This window comes from Nelumbo nucifera, chromosome 4 (genome assembly GCF_055504915.1).
Source record: "Nelumbo nucifera cultivar China Antique chromosome 4, China Antique-T2T, whole genome shotgun sequence".
NCBI classification, from domain to species: Eukaryota; Viridiplantae; Streptophyta; class Magnoliopsida; order Proteales; family Nelumbonaceae; genus Nelumbo; species Nelumbo nucifera.
Genome location: NC_142652.1, coordinates 85,090,494 through 85,108,145, shown reverse-complemented (window position 1 = coordinate 85,108,145; position 17,652 = coordinate 85,090,494). Strand labels below are relative to the sequence as shown.

Below are 17,652 nucleotides of genomic sequence, written 5' to 3'. Positions count from 1 at the left end.
CTCCTCTAAGTTTTTGTGACCCCAATTTCATAACATTATTAATAATATTAGTAGCAAAAAATATATTATACAATATTCTATATATTATATGGGTTCAACTATGATGCTGGAAAGACATGATACTGAAAAAAACTTACAACCAATCAACCATAATCTCAAAAGTAGAAACCAATTAGGTGGGTTTTTAGTATAATTCATGGGGGTTGTGATTGGTCAAAACCTTTCCAATATGATATCTTTCTAGCATCATAGATTTTCTCATATTATATAATATATTATCAATAATGTATAATTAATTATAATAAAATATTTGTCTAAATTGGGCTTCGGGCTTTATATAAAACTAGGTTTGGGCTCAAGATTTAGGCTCAATGGTCAGACCAAGCTCAGTCTTAGGCCTAGTCATTTACTATTTACAAAGAGGCAAAGCCTGGCCCATAAACAGGTCCAATGGGGCTACACAATGTGGAATTGTTTTACGTGGCACATAGGTTGACGCCCATAAGAAATCCGCTTCTTACCCTATCCACCATCAATATTGGCAAGTTTTAGGTCCAAATGGCAATTTTCCACCCAACCTGTTGAACCCACCCAACCCAACCATTTACTTGGCGGGTTGTGTGATCAACCTGATGTAGCGCGATCTGGTCACTCCTAGCTGGCAGGGGCTTCGCTCCTATCTGGCAACGGACAACACCTGAGAAGGAGAAGATGAAGGGTTCCCGGGGAGCTCGCCCAGTGGGAACACTTCGATGCTTAAGTTAGAACTCTGAGAGAGAATCTTAGAGAGTAATGGCGAGCTAAGAGTGGAGATGCGCACTACTCGATTGCCAAAAATTCAATTACCTTTTTCCTTGGGGGTCGTAGCCCTTATATATTAATGCGCTGCCAAATCGGGTGTAACCACCTTTGATTCTTCTGTTACAGCCGTTATTCGTCAGGCTGATTTGATTGGCGTAGGTATTCGTCGCAGTGTACGGTCCTGTCACTTGAGAGACTTTATGCAGAGTTGGCGTGCACGATGCCGCCTGACGTGAGACATGGGTGTAGTCGTCTGAACTTGCAGGTGCTGTGCCGCCAGACAAGAGACGTGGGAGCAGTCTGACGAGCACGGTCTTCTCGGATAAGAAGTTTCCCGAAGGCTCCGGGTTACTCAGTAGCGAGCTCACTTGTAAGGAACTCTTTCGTAGCGAGCTCCAATAGCAAGCTGCCTTGCAGCAAGCCGTGCTGTAGCGGGCTGTAACGAGCTGTCTTATAGCGAGTTCTGCTGGGGTTTCAGCGAGTTCATTACGTCGAGTTGTGGCCAAGCTATCATGCCGAACTGTCACTTACGCTGAGTCATGTTCACGTGTCACCTGGTTAGGAGGTCGGGTCAAATCACCCTCCATCACAACCCATCACCCAACCTGCCCATTTAAATGGGTTGGGTTGTGGATAACCATTGGGTTACCCATTACAGATATAAGTATTAATTCCTTAGCTTTTTTTTATTTTCTTCATTTGAATTAAATAATTTATAATTAATGCATTAATTTTGTATTAATTATTGACTAAATTTAGTTCCAATTTACTTACATTGACCCGCTTCGGGTTGGTCAGTTCGGTTCCAAACCCATGTACAAACCTGATATGGGACGGTCCAAATCAATCCACCATTGACTGAACCGGTCCGATTCGGTCCGACCCGTACTAATCCAGATCTAAATGGTTCAACCACCCTTGATGTGATTAGCTCGAAGATAATCCAATTAGATAGTTCAAGTTGGTCTGGCCGGTTTGAACCTAAGTGGTTCGGTCAAACCCGAAATCCGAACATAGTCGAATGGCTTCGCCGCTTGTGTAAAGATAACATGCATGTAATGTGATTTAAACCTTTACCACTTGTGTAAATAGTAACTACTATTACCACCAAGCTATGACTAACTTATTTGCTAAGAGAGAGTTAGTTTGTTTTTTAAGTCCATAAATATAAGATTAATGGGTTTGGGCGGGTTGAATTGGGTTAAAGAAGGTTTGGGTTGAACCCAACCCATTTAATTTTATATAATTGGGTCATTAATGGATTGGCGGGTTAGATGGATTGGGTTGAAGCTCAACCCAAACCAAACCCAACCCAACCCGCCCAATTGCCAGCCTTAAGGAAGGGCTGATCAAGCTTAGCCTAACCCAGAAGGTTAGGCCCATCCAGAAAGCCCGAGTACCCAGGCCTGGCCTGGACCATTGATCACTCAGGCCTACTATGCAATGCCAATTGCACTGCTGCAATTCCTAATGGCTTAGTTTGGAAAGAGTATAAATGCAAATATGCACAGTGTAAATACATACAAAATATTAGGTCTGGCGTTGAGGAATTTAATTAATGGTGTCGCAACTCACTCGTTCATCCAACCACCAGAGCATTTTCAATTCAATAGTGAATAGTACCAAGTTGTGAGAGGGCTTTCTTCCACGCAACGGTTTCTGGCATTATATGGACTGAACTACTGCTGAAGAACCCCATATGCCATAAAATCTTATTAGATAAGAGTCCAAAAAATTAAAAATAGTTTTAATTTAAGCCTCAAAATCATTTTTTTGATGAAACTATATCAGATAGCTGCTCCCAAGCAATTCAGGCCCATTTGGCATGTTTTTTCATGCGGTTTGTTGGTTATTTATAATAAGTTCAGTAGGTTGTGATTCGGTCTTTTTTTGTTTGATTCGTAGTAAATCTAACTACCAAAAGCCGATGCATTGAAAAAGATACATCTTAACCAAACAGACTTGCTAAACGGCCCTTCAATTAACGCAGAAGCCCTCCCAAACGGGCTCTAAGTCACGAATTAAAGGGAGTAGGTGCATCTAGCTGCTGTTATGGTATTAAATATTAATGCACAACTAATTAAGATGGAGTCTGGAGCTCATGGCAAATTAAAAAAGAAGCAAGTAGTGGTACCAGCAGTTACAACCTGCAACCAATACAGAGCGAATATATGTGATGTATGGAATGGAATAGTTGCAATTAAGACGTGTTTGTCTTGTGGAGGTTCAAAACGGCGAGCAGCACCAGCAGGACAAAGAGCAGGGACCCAAGCAGCGAGACGCCTATAGAAGCCGCGACTTGGTGGCAGTAAGTCCCGAATACGTTGCAGACCTTCTGCCAGTTGGCGTGCGAGTTGCCTTGGTAGCCAAGGAGGCCGATTGCAGCGGCAGCCCCATTGCCGGAGAAAAGCAGACCCACCATTATCACATCCAGGCTGATGATGGTGGTTGCCAATGTTATGGCGTTGCCTCTCGCTCGTTTCGCGATTAGTAGCAGCAGTGACAAAGCTGCGTATGCACAGGCTATGGCGTTTGACACCGTGAAGAACCTTCAACAACAGAGATATCAACAAAAGCCCCCAAATTAAAACCCGGTTAGCTATATATTATTATTGCAGGCTTCTAGTTCAATATTACAGTTATGTTCGGTGAAAAAGCACTTACTTTGGATAATAAGTGCTTTTTTAGATATTTTGAAAATCATTTTGGTTGGTCAAGACCAGCCAGAAACAAAAAAAAAAAGTGCCTGAAAAAAAAATAAAAATTTTGAGCTTGTTTGTAATGGGCTTATTTCTTGAAAAATCACTTATTAGACTTATTATTTTCTAAATGCATAAAAGTACTTATTGACGTGGTTGTGGGCTAAAATAAGTGATTAAAAATAAGCACTCTCAAACAAATAAGGTTTTAGCCTAATTGGGACTTGGGAGCAATGTTAGCACTATCAGCACCGGGTGCCATGAGCTATTAATATATTTAGTCACTGCACTTAAGTTACTAGGTGAGGTCCCTGAATAAGCTTAAAAAGGGCTTGGTTTAACAAGTTCTAACCATCTTAAGGCTTCTGGTATATTGGTCCGGATCTTCTGTCCATAAGAATTCTGTTATGCCTATCTACATAACATCACAGTCACATATGGAGAACATCTCATCCTCTTACATAGTATTATGCACGAGATCTTTTCAATGTGTTGTGAATAAATGTAGACAGAGTTCTTATGGGCAGAAGATCCAGAGTAATATTATATATATATATATATATATATGTGTGTGTATGTATTTATGAAGTTATCAAAATTTTAAAAACTCTATCAGTATCGAATTTAAACCAAAAGTAACAATGAGAAAGAGTGCTTACACAAAAGCAGAGGAGTAGTGAGACTTGGCAGTTAAAGGAATATACGAGGGTGGAACGTTAGAGAGGAGAGAGAATGGAACCATCTTGGTCTCCCTAGCAACGCCGATGATGATAGCAGCCACAAGGGTTGTGACTACGGCCAGTAGTCGAAGTAGGAAGTCTGATGACCTTACACTACTTCTTGGGTTCGCCACTTTTGCTTCCACTTCCACACCATAGTTGGCCTTGTATTGGCTTTGGCTGCTCTCCATCTTCTGAGACGCTTTTTGAGCAATTTCACTAAGAGATGGAGAAAGAAAGAGAGAGGGGCCTTGTATAAATAGAGTAATCAGCTGGAGATGGATTGAATGAGAAGTGAAATGAACAATTTATTGGATTAGCTTATTTAGGTAGGCAGTTAATACATGAGACAAGTCAACCCGTGGTTCCATTCTTTTTTTTTTCTTTTTATATGTTTTTGGTATACATGGTTCCTTTTTTTCTTGATATCCACATTCCACAATGAATTCCATTCTTATATTCTTATAAACTAAGCATTGTCTCTGTGCTATATTGTATTAAACTACCAGTACCACCACAATAAAAGGAAAAAAAAATATATGACTAAGATACTCTTGTCATAAAATTCAGAAAGACTGAAACCATATTTATTTGGGTAAATTGCTGAACCTTTTTTAAAATTTCGTAATTGCAATCACCTGGCCTGAACTTTTTAATACAGTTGCAAGTAGACCCCAAATAAAAAATAGATAATTTAAAGTTGCAGTTTTGCCTTTGAGTGATTGATATGAAAAGAAATTTTGAAAAATAAATCAATTTAAAAAAAAAATGATTGGAAAGGTTTGGTGAAGTGATTCATATGAAGAGTAAAAATTGGAAAATAAACATTACTATATGGGTATTTTGGACATTTTTATGTCTATTTATAAAATTCTACCAAAGGGGGTCCACTTGCAACCATATCAAAAAGTTTATGAGAGGTGATTGCAATTACCAAACTTCAGGGGAGGTTTCAACAACAACCAAACTTCAAGGGAGGTTTTAGCAATTTACCCTATTTATTTTACCAAAAAATAGGGGTGTCAATTGGACTAGATTTGGTCCAATCCGATCTGGTCTAATATGAGTCCATTACAGATGGATCAGCTCCAATCCAATACGATGAATACTCTGGACCATTTTGGATACCAAACTTCAGGAGAGGTTTTAGCAATTTACCCTATTTATTTTACCAAAAAATAGGGGTGCCAATTGAACTGAATTTGGTCCAATACGATCTGATCTAATATGAGTCCATTATAGATGGATTAGGTCCAATCCAATACTCTGGACTATTTTGGATCAGTCCAATTCAATGTTTGGACCATCCAATCTATTCAAATTGGTTTTAATTTTGATTGTTTCCAATCCAAACCTGGCCCATTGACACCTGTTTTCTCATATTCTATCAATGGACTGGATATTGGTTCAATCCAACCCAATCCAATATAAACCCATTACAGATGGACTAGGTTCAATCCAATTCAAACTTTGGACCATTAAATCTGGATTGGTCCAATTCAATATGTCTTATTGGTCCATCCAATCCATCCAAATTGATTTTGATTTGGATGGGGCCCAACCCAAAACTGGTCCATTGACACCCCTATATGTGAGTAGCCCACATCATTCCTTGAATGGGGCAGTACTACTATACTACTGTTATTTATTGGGCCCTTTGTTAGGTTGTCTGGTACAATTTCTGTTTCTATTGAAAGGTTTTGGGTTCATCAATGCAGTACCCTTTCTAAAGGGTTTTTTCTACCACAATAGCTGAAACATGAGTAGGTCTAGAATCCCAAGAGTTGGTTGGCTAGGCAGGTAGGAGATGCAGCGGTCGGTAGAGGGCGACTCTAGGGCAGAACCAGAGGGTGATGGAGGAAAGCAATGGCCCCATATGCCTCTATCTTGGAGGAGAGGATCAATGATAGAGGATAATCAAGCAATGGACTGTCTAACAAACAAAGGTCACCAAGGAGCTTCATGGGTAGAGTTCATTGGGAGTTGGATTATATTGGTTTAGGCGGTGTTTGGCATCGGTGCTGTTTTTTGAGAAAACAGTGCCATGTAGGCACCACATCAGAGAAAATGGTGCTTGAAACAATGCCCTTTTGTTTGGTATCGTTTTCTCAAAAAAAAAAAAAAAAAAAAACGTTGCTCCAGACCACATCTTGAAAATCAGCAAAGTGTGATCTGGAGCAACGCCAAATTTGATGCTTTCTGGGAAAATGGTGTGTTGCTGCCAACGATACAATGACGTGGTATCATTTTGGACGTTGGATAATAAGATCAATATTGAAAACGTTATTACCAGCACTGGTACCAAACAAAACCAGTGGTGTTTTCTAAAAAAAAAACACCTATGTAATAGCACTGGTTTCAAACAGAAAATAAGTACCATTTTCTCAGAAAACGGTTCAATATTCCAGCATGATGCCAAACACCTACTTAATGAATATTGCAAGAATAGTTATCCTGCACCTTTTATATTTCAGTTCCTTTTCTGTAAACTTCATCCATTTACCATATGAGTTCCCTTTCTAATTTGGTTCATGTGGTAGTTGTTTTCTGTTTTGAAAAAATTGACAAACACCCCCTCGCCCCTCTGTGATTACTGAACAAGAGAATACCTAATTCAGAACAAAGGCACTCCTTCATATGGAAAAAATCAAAAGTTTTTTAAACAAACTGTCCCTCTCTAGAGGGATGGTTTGTTAGAAGAAAACTTCAAAGGCAGTAATTGCTGATTTGCTGGTAAGAAATCGTGAGGAAATAAGTGAGCTTGGAGAACAAACCACAGGGGAACAGGTGGGACTATATACCACTAGAGAGAAGACTTCACACATATTAACATGTGAAATCATGTAATTACCCCCTTGGGCCTTGTCCCATCTGCCTTGGATTAGATGGCCATCAATAACTCTCTCCATGGACGGCAGCCATTACTGCCCATTTATCACTGTCTTCTGCCATGAATGGAGCTCAGCTCAGCTCACATCTGACGTGATCAGGATGGCAAAACTTTCTTAGGTTGCCCAATAAATCACAGAGACAGTCCCCTTTGTTTTAAATTCAATTATTCCACGTGAAGGAAATCAAGCCACGGGTTGGTTTAGAGATCTTTAACTTGGATTTTTCGGCAGCCATTCTTTAATTGGAAGTTAAATAAATTACATGAATGCTTATCATTGTAGGAGGTGTTGGAAAATATAATTGATTTTATTTTTGAAAATAAAAAATCATGGTTTCAAAACCGGACCAGGCCTAACGGTACGATCGGAAAAATCGAGGTGATCAGTTCTGTTTTACCTCAGAATTATTATTTTGCCAAATTGATTTAGTCAGAAAAATCATTCTCGGGCGGTCAAATCATTTGACCCAAGAACCGGAATTATATTATTTTTGTTTTTGAAAATAAAACCAATCATATTGTCGAACGCTCCTGTAACACGTAATGTGTGGGGAGAACCTCATATAGGCTTCTTTAGTCTTTTTTTTTAATCTTTATACAAAGAAAAAAAAATTAAAACAGTGAGTGATGTTTTCTTTTAATTTGGGTGGTATTTGTGAGAATAGTGTGGATCGCTTGGTTTTGATTTATGCCACAATATTTCTCCATATTCATTTGAGGGTGTAGCTCATTTACAACCACAATATAGGATGGATTGAATTGGATTATATCGTAATTTCTCATCCACAATTAATTTCCGTGGATCACTTTAGGTTATGATGGATTTAACTGAATAATAAATGATTGAAATATTTTTATTTAAAAGTTTATTTTATATATATATATGGTTTCTATCACACCATAGTGGGGCCCAATAGATTTAAACACAACACACCTTATTAAGACCACAGTACCAAATACCCCCTTTTATTATTAGCATGCCCATATTTTATTAAACAGTAATAGGAAAGTGTTGTGATCGTGGCTACAGCCGGCCAGTGTTTTCGAACCATTATCGATCCGAATGTTCGGACTGTTTTGTTCAAAAACCGTTCAAGCAACCAATCTGTTTTACCCTTGATCTGTTTTTGGGTTAAAAATCGTTAATTTTGAAGAACCGCTAACCCGGGTGATTGAACCGTTGGTCTGTTCGACCTAGACAGTAGTTCACCATTTAATTTCAAAAAAGGATGTTGAAAGATGAAGAGGGGCTCTCATGTCAGAATTTCAGAGATCACTGATATCGCAGAGAGAGAGAGAGAGAGAGAGAGAAGAATGGATGCCGACTTGATGTTGTGCTTCTATTGTCACTACCAGCAACAAAAGAAGCAGTTGAGAGTTGAGGAAACAATTACGCTAAACAAGAAGAATTTGGATTTGCTCCTCATAGATCAATCCTCACAACACTTGTAGACAAGGGCGGAGCCATGCCCCCCCCCCCCCCCCCCCCCCCTATGGCCTAGAAAATCCCCCCTCTTCATGTATATTTCCCCCCTCCCCAATCCCCACCCCAATGGTTGGCCCCCCATGCCCCCCCTCCCCCATTTCAATTAGATTTTGGCCCCGTATAAAAAATTCCTGGATCCGCCCGTACTTGCATCCGTGGGAGCACCTCTTGTACTTGTATGTTCTCATTCATAGGAAGATGTTCCTAATATATACATGACTGCAACATGTTGTGAGGTTGGTCTGAGGAGTGCCATATGAGGAGCAAATCTTAATTCTATCATTCAATTCCTCAAGAAAATTAAACCTGTATATATAGACCATCAGAAACAATATTATGAAAGACATATGGGGACTAGTAGAAGCAAGAGGAAAGCAAATCTAGAAGATTTCTTTGAGGAAGCTTGCCTTGGCTTCATTTCTAGACCACCGTACAAAAAATTTAATCTATTTATTTTCCTATCTTTCCTCTTGGGTTGCAAATTTGCACATGTCATTCAACTAGTAGCCCAATATAAGGGAAAACATTCTATGCATGTGGAGGTTTTTGGGGCCCATGTGTTTTACACTATTGGGTCAAATAACTTGTTGGATTTTAATCTCATTAGAGATTAAACCCAATGTGGTTTGATTGATTAATTACATGAAAAGCACACATGCACACATATTTTGGAAAATAGTTTTTTTCTCTTACTAAAATCAGTTTTTAACTTATCTCACATTGAAAAATTATTAAACTTGTTTTGAGTTTTTAAATAGGAGCTTATTTAAACTCCTTAAAAATATAAGAGGAGAGTATGGAAGCTTTCTACTGTGAAATGTGCATGCACACGTGTGCGTGCATCTGTGTGGCGCAATGAGGCGTTTTAGAGAAGTACTTTACTTCGCAAAGAGAAACTTTGACTTTTTGTGCGAGGTTGCATGTTGATGTTTCAACTGTCATGATTCGATCAGATGTGATCAAGAGGCACTATTCAAAGTTAACAGTCATTAACTGTTCAAGGAGCCTTTTCTAAACCAGTACCTTCCCCTGCTCCATAACTCTTCAGAAATTATTTAAGGAGTGTGAATTAAGTAAATGAACATAAGATTTTCGAAAATCACTCTTGTCTCTATCAGTTCGATCTGTTCTTGTCTCACAAAAGGTTTATTCGAAGACTCTTCAACTTTGTTGATTACAGATTCTCACCCAAGGCTTTGTTGTATCTTGAGAATGAATTTGCCTGTAACCCAACAACAAGCTCAATAAAACTAAGGTGTTGTTCGGTAGTATGTTCATCTCGTGGATTGACCATTTCAGTCCATGCCACGGGATGAACGGTGTGTTCGGTTCGCTGTGAACGGGACCGGTCCACACTATCTCGTGGACCAGTCTTGTCCACACTCCAATTTCTTGGCAATGCCTTTTTTTCGTGGATGGGGTTGATCCACAGGTTGAAAATGCTAATATGTTTCATGCGCGCTCTCTATAACCTTACATCCTTTACCGTTGTCTCCACTGAAAGTCTCCATCACTGAATGAAGCTATTTTGCTCTGCAAAGGTTTCCACTGAACCTCTGTTGTGCTCCACCAAAACCGTCCAAGCTCTTCACCGAGGTATCATCTAGTGGAAAGGCCCTTATTGCATCTTTTTTTTTATCTTGACCAACATTCTCTATTTTTGCTCTTCACCGAAGCCGTCCAACCTCTAACGTGCTCCACCAAACCTCTGTTGTGCTTTTTTTAATCTTGACTAACATCCTCTTTAGATGATCCAAATTTCTTCTCATTTTCATCTAATTGAAGGGGCTCTATGGCATCCTCCATTTTGTTTTGATTCATTCCATATGCATTGGCAGATTTATGCGAGATCCTTTCAACCTCACCTTTTGGCTTCTTTTGGTTTCTTTTCAGCAGTTCAACACTTTGGTTTCTTTCAACCTTAAATCGTCTTTGCAGTTTCTTATTCTGCATTTTCATTTTACAGGTATTATTCTCTCTCTACCACTCCCATGTTTGTCTTTTTGGATATTCTTAACGCAAATGGTAGTCGATAATCAAAAGCAAGTATAACCTCCATCACAATCATTTGCAAGTTGGACTGCCAAAACAATGTTCTTTAGCTTTCTTGGAAATCCATCAGCACTTTTCTTATATCTGCTTCATCCACAGAAAAAATGATGTCTAGTGGGGACAAATTCTAGGCAGAACCATGCGGAGAGGAACTCGTTGTCAAAGACTTTTCCAAATATACTATTAATCCTTCATGCATGCCAAATCTTCTTGCATTGGTCTCAATGAATTTGCTTGAACCTAGAATTCAAGCTTTAGATGGGGATTGGGATTTTGAAACAGAGAATGTTACCCTATCCCTCAATACTCTAAAGGTTGTCTTTCTTTCAGATAAAGGTATGTATAGTCATTCGGGCTTAGTGAGTTAGTGGTGAACATATTGTCAATTATAGCTATTTAGGAAAAGAGATCCAGTTATAATTATTAAGTAGTGAGTTGAAACAAATAATTCATAGAGGAGGTTTATTGGACACTAAAGTCTATAGTGCTTTGGCTGAAAGCAGATGACAAAAATACTATTTTCTCTTATGTTTTTGCAAGGGTGAGGAGGGGACTTTATTCCAAAACCACAATCAGGAGGGAGGTGGTAAACATCCCAAATGAGAATAAAAAGAGTATTGTGCAATCCTATTCAAGACTACACTGTTGTTCCGTGGAGAGTATTCACTAGAGATAGTTCTTTGTAAGTTGGGGGAGAAAATGCTTGTTGGGTAGACTGAGAAAGAAATCCAAGCAGCTTTTAGTGGGGTGAGTGGGAATAAAGCATGAGGACCAGATGGTTATAATATAGCCTTATTCATGGCTTGTTGGCATATTGTGAAGCATGATATATTTCTTTTATTTGTGAATTGTGAAGAGTGATAATATTAAAGTAGTTAAAGAGGTTTGCAATCTATAATGCAAAGGTGGCGGAGATAAGTGATAATTCAACTTTCATATTCTTAATTCCAAAGAAGTGAGCTATTGAGTTGAAGAAACTTAGGCCTGCAAATTATCTTACTTTCATATCCTTAAATATCTTACTTAATTTTTTAAGTTTTATATTTTTTTAATGTTTTTAACAATGAAATAATATTTTATTTAAATATTTAATACATATTTTATAATTTTTTTAATTATTTTACTATTATTTTATAAAAAATGATATTTTTTGTTAATATTAATTCATTGATGCATTTTTTAAAATATTTATCATATAAAATACAAAAACTAGATATTTATAATTAATTGTGTATATGATTCATTTAATGTACATGAGATACATGGAATCAAAATGCCACTGTCCACAATTGTGGACTGTGGTGTGGATTGATCCCTATCACACAAAGTGTAGTGTGGACCAGTCCACACCCACCAATTTCTCATCCATACTACAAAACACTCCCTAAGTGGAGGTAAATAATATTCTAAAAACAATATCTTTAAACACACCTTAGAAATCAAAGCTTCTCCTCAAAATTTCCGTAACCCCAATTCCCAACATAATTCACCATGGAAGTTTTTCTACAATAATGGGCAAAACATTTGCTTATTATATACAAAGCATCTATACTTGTCTATCGAGCTTTCATTTATTCATGATTTCATTGTAACAGACATCTCTTAATTAATGGATGCTTTATTGATCCAAAAAGGGCACCATGTTTATTGATGTCCACAAAAAATCAAACATCTTTCCGAGTTGTCATTTTCTAATTGCAGCAATTAATTATGATAAAAAAAATCATGAATTCAAGGCCAGATAACCCATGTTATCATCTTTCTGAGTTGTCACTCTCTCCAACATGAATGGCGTGGCTTTGTTATATCCATCATTGGAATGAGTGTTTCATCCTTTTCATCCTTTTAAAAATTAAGGGATTGTTTGCCCATATGTATAATTTTGTTTTTCAAAACAAAAAACATCTGTGCAACTTATACATCAAAAAATTCAGATTCTCACTTCACATCTTCAGGGAAGAGGTTTTCGAGGTGCCACTTGAACCTTATCACAAGGACCATATTAACCATGTGGAGAAATGAAGTCACCTTTAATTTTAGGGTCCTTTTGGTTCATAGTCAGGTATGGATTGGAATTGGAATCGGAAGCCCCTAGAATTGAAATCAGAATTGCCTATTTGGTTCATGCAGGAATTGGAATCAGATTCCAGTCATTGTTGTTTAGTTCATTGGAGTTGGAATTAGAATCATTTGAAAGTTTTTCAATTTTGTATTAATTTATTAATATTTTATTAGTACTTTATTATATTATTATTATTATTTAATAATCAAAAACTTAGTATTTTATTATTAATTTGTTAATATTTTATGAATAGGTTGTTGTTGTTATGAATATTTCATTACAAGTTTATTAATAATTTATTATTTTATTAATATTTAATAATTCATATCTTTATTTTTAGGGGTTTTTTATCGTTCAGTCCACCCCTAGGTGGAACTAGAATTTTTAGGAGTGGATTGAATCCTGCCCATGGATTGATGCCAAATTCACGGGCAGGATGTGATTTATAGGGGGGGGAGTATTAGTAGACTAGGAGGGGGTTGCAAATAAGATTTCTGAGGGGGATTGCAGTCCAAAAATCCCTTATTTTTATTATTAATTTATTAAAATTTTATTATAATACTATAATTTTATTACTATTTTACTATTATTTTATTAATAACTTACTAATATATAGGCTCTGTTTAGCATATCTTTCCGTGTGGTCTTTCAGCTGTTTACAAGCCAAGCAAAGCGCACGACGGTCTTTTTCCGTTTGGTTCGTAACAGATCTAGCCACCAAAAGTCAGTGTGCCAAAAAGACGTGAAAAGCCAATTTTGGGCTGATTTTGGGAAGTTCCAAATGGAGCTTTTCGCATCTTTCTCGTTTTATTCTCGCGTGGAAAAACACGGAAAGGCGCGCAATAGCCAAACTAGCTTCGGATTGCTCAGATCTTCATGCAAAAGTTCAATGTGTCTTGACTGTTAGAGCTACCATAAGATCTTCCCAAAAAGACTTGTGAAACGGCCCCATAATTTTTTTATTAAGATCTTCCCAAAAAGACTTGTGAAACGGCCCCATAATTTTTTATTATTACTTTAATAATATTTTATTAATATAAGGATTGGGGGTTTTTGTGAAGAATTCTTTACTTCCTAATAGACTAACATGGGAACTCCATTCCCAAGGGGAGCCTGGAATGGCCACTCCCCCGTATGGGAAATCCCATTCAAATCAAAATCCCATTGCATACAAGCAAATGGTTGAAATTAGAGAGTCTGAATCTCCTGCCCACAAGAATTATGCCCATGTCTACCCATATAACATCGCAACCACACGTAGGGAATATCTCATCCTCCTACATAGTATTATGTAGGGGGCAGGAGGTCTGTAGTCAAAATGAGATGGGGTCTACTACTCACAAAAATGCTACCACGCATACCAATGTGCAGCTGTGTATTAGCTGTGTCTTATGGGTAGTGTTGTGGGTACGTAGCAAATCTGGACTCATATTTATGGGTAAAAATCCATTTCAAAACCCCTGTATGCTTTGTGCATTTATGGATTAAATAAGTGTTTGGTAGTGTGGTTATTTTCCAAATAAATACTGTCACATCAGCACCATGTAGGCATTTTGATTTTACTTTACCAAAATATGTTAAATTTTCATATGTTTCAATCCATCTCTTAGGAAATTTAACAATTTCTTTTAGAAATATATGAAAGTTTTTTTTCCGATAAACAGTTTCTTGCTTTTTTTTTCCCTCTTTTGACCTCATGATGTTATGAAAAACATGGCAAATCATGAATGGAGGACCAAAAATGGTCCCTTTTCACCGAAATTCATTCAGGTATAAAGGGAATTTAGAGGGTTCTCCACAAGGCTTACCCCACAAGCACTCCACTGCACATCCTCTCCACACATTGAGAACATCTTCCATGACAAGTATAGAATATGTTCCTAATACACAGAGGGGATGCGCGGTGGGGCGCTTGTGGGGACTGGGAGTTCATACGAACTCGTATAAGGTTTCATAGACAGTCTAACAGATGGGCTGAAGCAGAATGCATTAGAAATTCTGAGGGGGACTGAACTCAAATCAGGGGATAGCTTGTCTCAAATTACCCGTTACAAATATTGGGAGGGCAGTGTTCATCTCATGGATGGGACTAGTCCACGTTATATTGGGGATCGGTCCTGTTCACACTCCAATTTAGTATCAACGGAAAAAACTCGTGGATAGCTCGTCCACAGTCTATTTAGTCTAAAGCCCTATATTGTTTATTTCACATTTTACCGTTGGAGATCTTTGCTGGCCGCACGCTGAAACTTTCCACCGCTGTAACTCTCCACCACTGGTCCATTTGCCGATATTAATTATTTTGTCAATAAAATATTACTTATTTTACTTAATTTTTATAAAATTTTAATGTTTTTTATTAATAAAATAATATTTTTAAATATTTAAAGCATATTTTTTATTTTTTAATTATTTTACTATTATTTTTATAGAAAATTTAATATTTATTGGTTAGTATTAATTCATTTATACATTTTTCAATATATTTATCATATAAAATGCAAAAATTAGATATTTATAATTAACTGTATAAATCATTCATAAAATATATATGAGATACATAGAATTGAAAAAGTATAATGTAGAAGAATGGAAAAAATATGGTGTGATAATCTTTTGACCAATCCACACAATTTATCTACCATTCAGAACAATTATAAATTGTGATATGATGTGGATTAACCCCTCTCACATATTATCATGTGGATAAACAAGTAAGATGTCTAAATCAAAAATTCAAAACATTAAAGAGAGAGAGAGAGACGATGCTTATCGCTTTGAAACAGTTTATTATTGGGAGATTTGGGTTGTCTTAGTGGCCCGACAGACAAGATGTCTAAATCAAATCATTATTGGGTTTTCTTTTAGAGATGGGCTTCCATTCTTTTTCTACTTAAATTATTGTTTGATTCTCTTCGCACGGCAAACGATAAAACAAATAAATTTTTTTTATGAGTATTTGTAGTTTCATCTAGTTACTTTATAAGAATTTCATCATCCTTTTAGGCTTTTATTAGTCAAATCACTAACTCAATTTAAAGCAATTATTGATTTACCTATCAAAACCTGAGCCTGAGGCATAAATATGAAAAATTCAAATTGAATTTAATTACAGACTTATCGGAAGCAACCAACGATGAAAAGTCAGCACAACCCATAAATATGGAGTCGCCTATGCCAACATAAGGTGAAGATGACATCTCATTTAATTTAGTTGGATTATATGAAATGAGGTGAACCCTTTGTCAATGAACAGATAAAGCCCACTTTTCAGTCTGCCGTTGTGAACAAGAACATATTTTTTAATTTTAATTTCCTCCCTTTTTTTTAATTTCTGTTTTATAAAAAATATTTATAGTTTTTTATTTTTTACTTTTTTATTATGAATTTCCAACTTACTTGGTTTTCCTTTTGGTTGGTAAGATCCCACTTTGTTGTTTGATTTTCAGCAAAATTGTGTGAACAAAAATGTGGACTAATGATATTTTTTATTCATAAGGCTCACTTTAGAAGGAGTACAAATGCAAATATGTAGAGCATAAATACATACAAAATAATATAAATTATAAGGTTTTGCACTTAGGGGTGGCAATGACCCGAGCTTTTCATGAGTTGCTTGAGCTCGGTTTGTGAAAAGCTCAGCTCAGCTCAGTTTCAGCCGAGCTCGAGCTCGAGTTCGAGCCCAATTCAGTAGCTCGATTATTAAACGAGCCGAGCTTAACTCTACTAGAGCTCGGTTCGTGAGGCTCGCGAGCCGGCTCGAATATATATATATATATGTATTTTATATTTAATATATAATATATATAATAAAAATATTATAATTATTAATCATTATAGTTCTTAATTTTTTAAATATAAAATAAAAAAATTCATATATAATTTTTATTTTTATAAAATATTTTATCTAAATATTTTTATAAAATATAAAACGAATTGAGCTGAGCCAAGCTCGAGCTTATGAACTCTTGACTCGAGCTGAACTCGAGCTCGAGCCTGGTACTATTCGGCTTGGCTCAACTCGAATCCACCCCTATTTGCACTTTACATATTTGCATTTGTATTCCTTCCAAACTCAGCCTAAGGTGAATGTATACTTTGTAAATTATGAATCAATGAACAAGGTTTTGAATCAGAATCTCCAACTATTTGGTTGAGTGGAATTAGAATTACATTCCCATTCTCCCATTTGAGAGAATGGCTCTTCCCTTCCCCTTTCTTGCGAATGAAATTTCATTTCAACTTATTTCAATTCTGTTTTTTACTCTTATTTGAATCAAATATATTATATATAAGAATAGGTTCGAATTCCAGGAAATTTTGATTCCAATTTTTATTCTAATTTTGACTCCAAACCAAATCGACCCAGATGATTTTAAGGTAATTAGTTGAGATTTGGATTTTATCGTTGAAAGTATTTGGGTTGTATCCTAGTTGTTCACCCTTACCACGTGTACGCTGCAATCAATGAATTTGGCCAAATGCACATTGACCACATCAGCAATGCAACTCAATGCTCATTAAGCAATGGGGATCACATCCTCAGGCTTTTGATCTTTCTCTGCTTACATGTCCTCGATGCACAACTTCGTCTTTTCACTTCGATTCATCCAATTGACAAAATATCTGCTACGTATTTGCAACATCAGAATGCACTGTAGTTGAGTTCTTTATTCCCTTATTGATTATTGAAAATTATGCATGAGAGGTGAAGCTGCAGCTTGTAGAGGTGATCAGCCACCAATTTTCTATTTTTTTTCCTTCAAACATTCACACAAGACTTGAATTGCAGTGGAGAAGCTCGGGTTCACACTACCTTTTTTTTTTTGGTTGAATGATAGATGAGTCCAAATTTGCTAACCGCAATACATTGCTGACTACATTTTTTTGAAAATGTCAATGATATGGATTACAAAATTATTCCGACCGTGCGGCTAGATGAA

General features: G+C 36.8%; 1 protein-coding gene across 1 annotated transcript; it reads right to left on the bottom strand.

The window, feature by feature from the left end:
* Positions 1 to 2,832: 2,832 nt before the first annotated feature.
* LOC104585960 (CASP-like protein 1E1) lies at positions 2,833 to 4,458 on the bottom strand. The gene is made up of 2 exons (XM_010243022.3): positions 4,160 to 4,458; positions 2,833 to 3,350 (listed from the first exon to the last, which is right to left on the bottom strand). Exons 1-2 carry the CDS (start codon positions 4,408 to 4,410, stop codon positions 3,002 to 3,004), a joined length of 600 nt encoding a protein of 199 aa, XP_010241324.1. The 5' UTR covers positions 4,411 to 4,458; the 3' UTR covers positions 2,833 to 3,001.
* Positions 4,459 to 17,652: the final 13,194 nt, after the last annotated feature.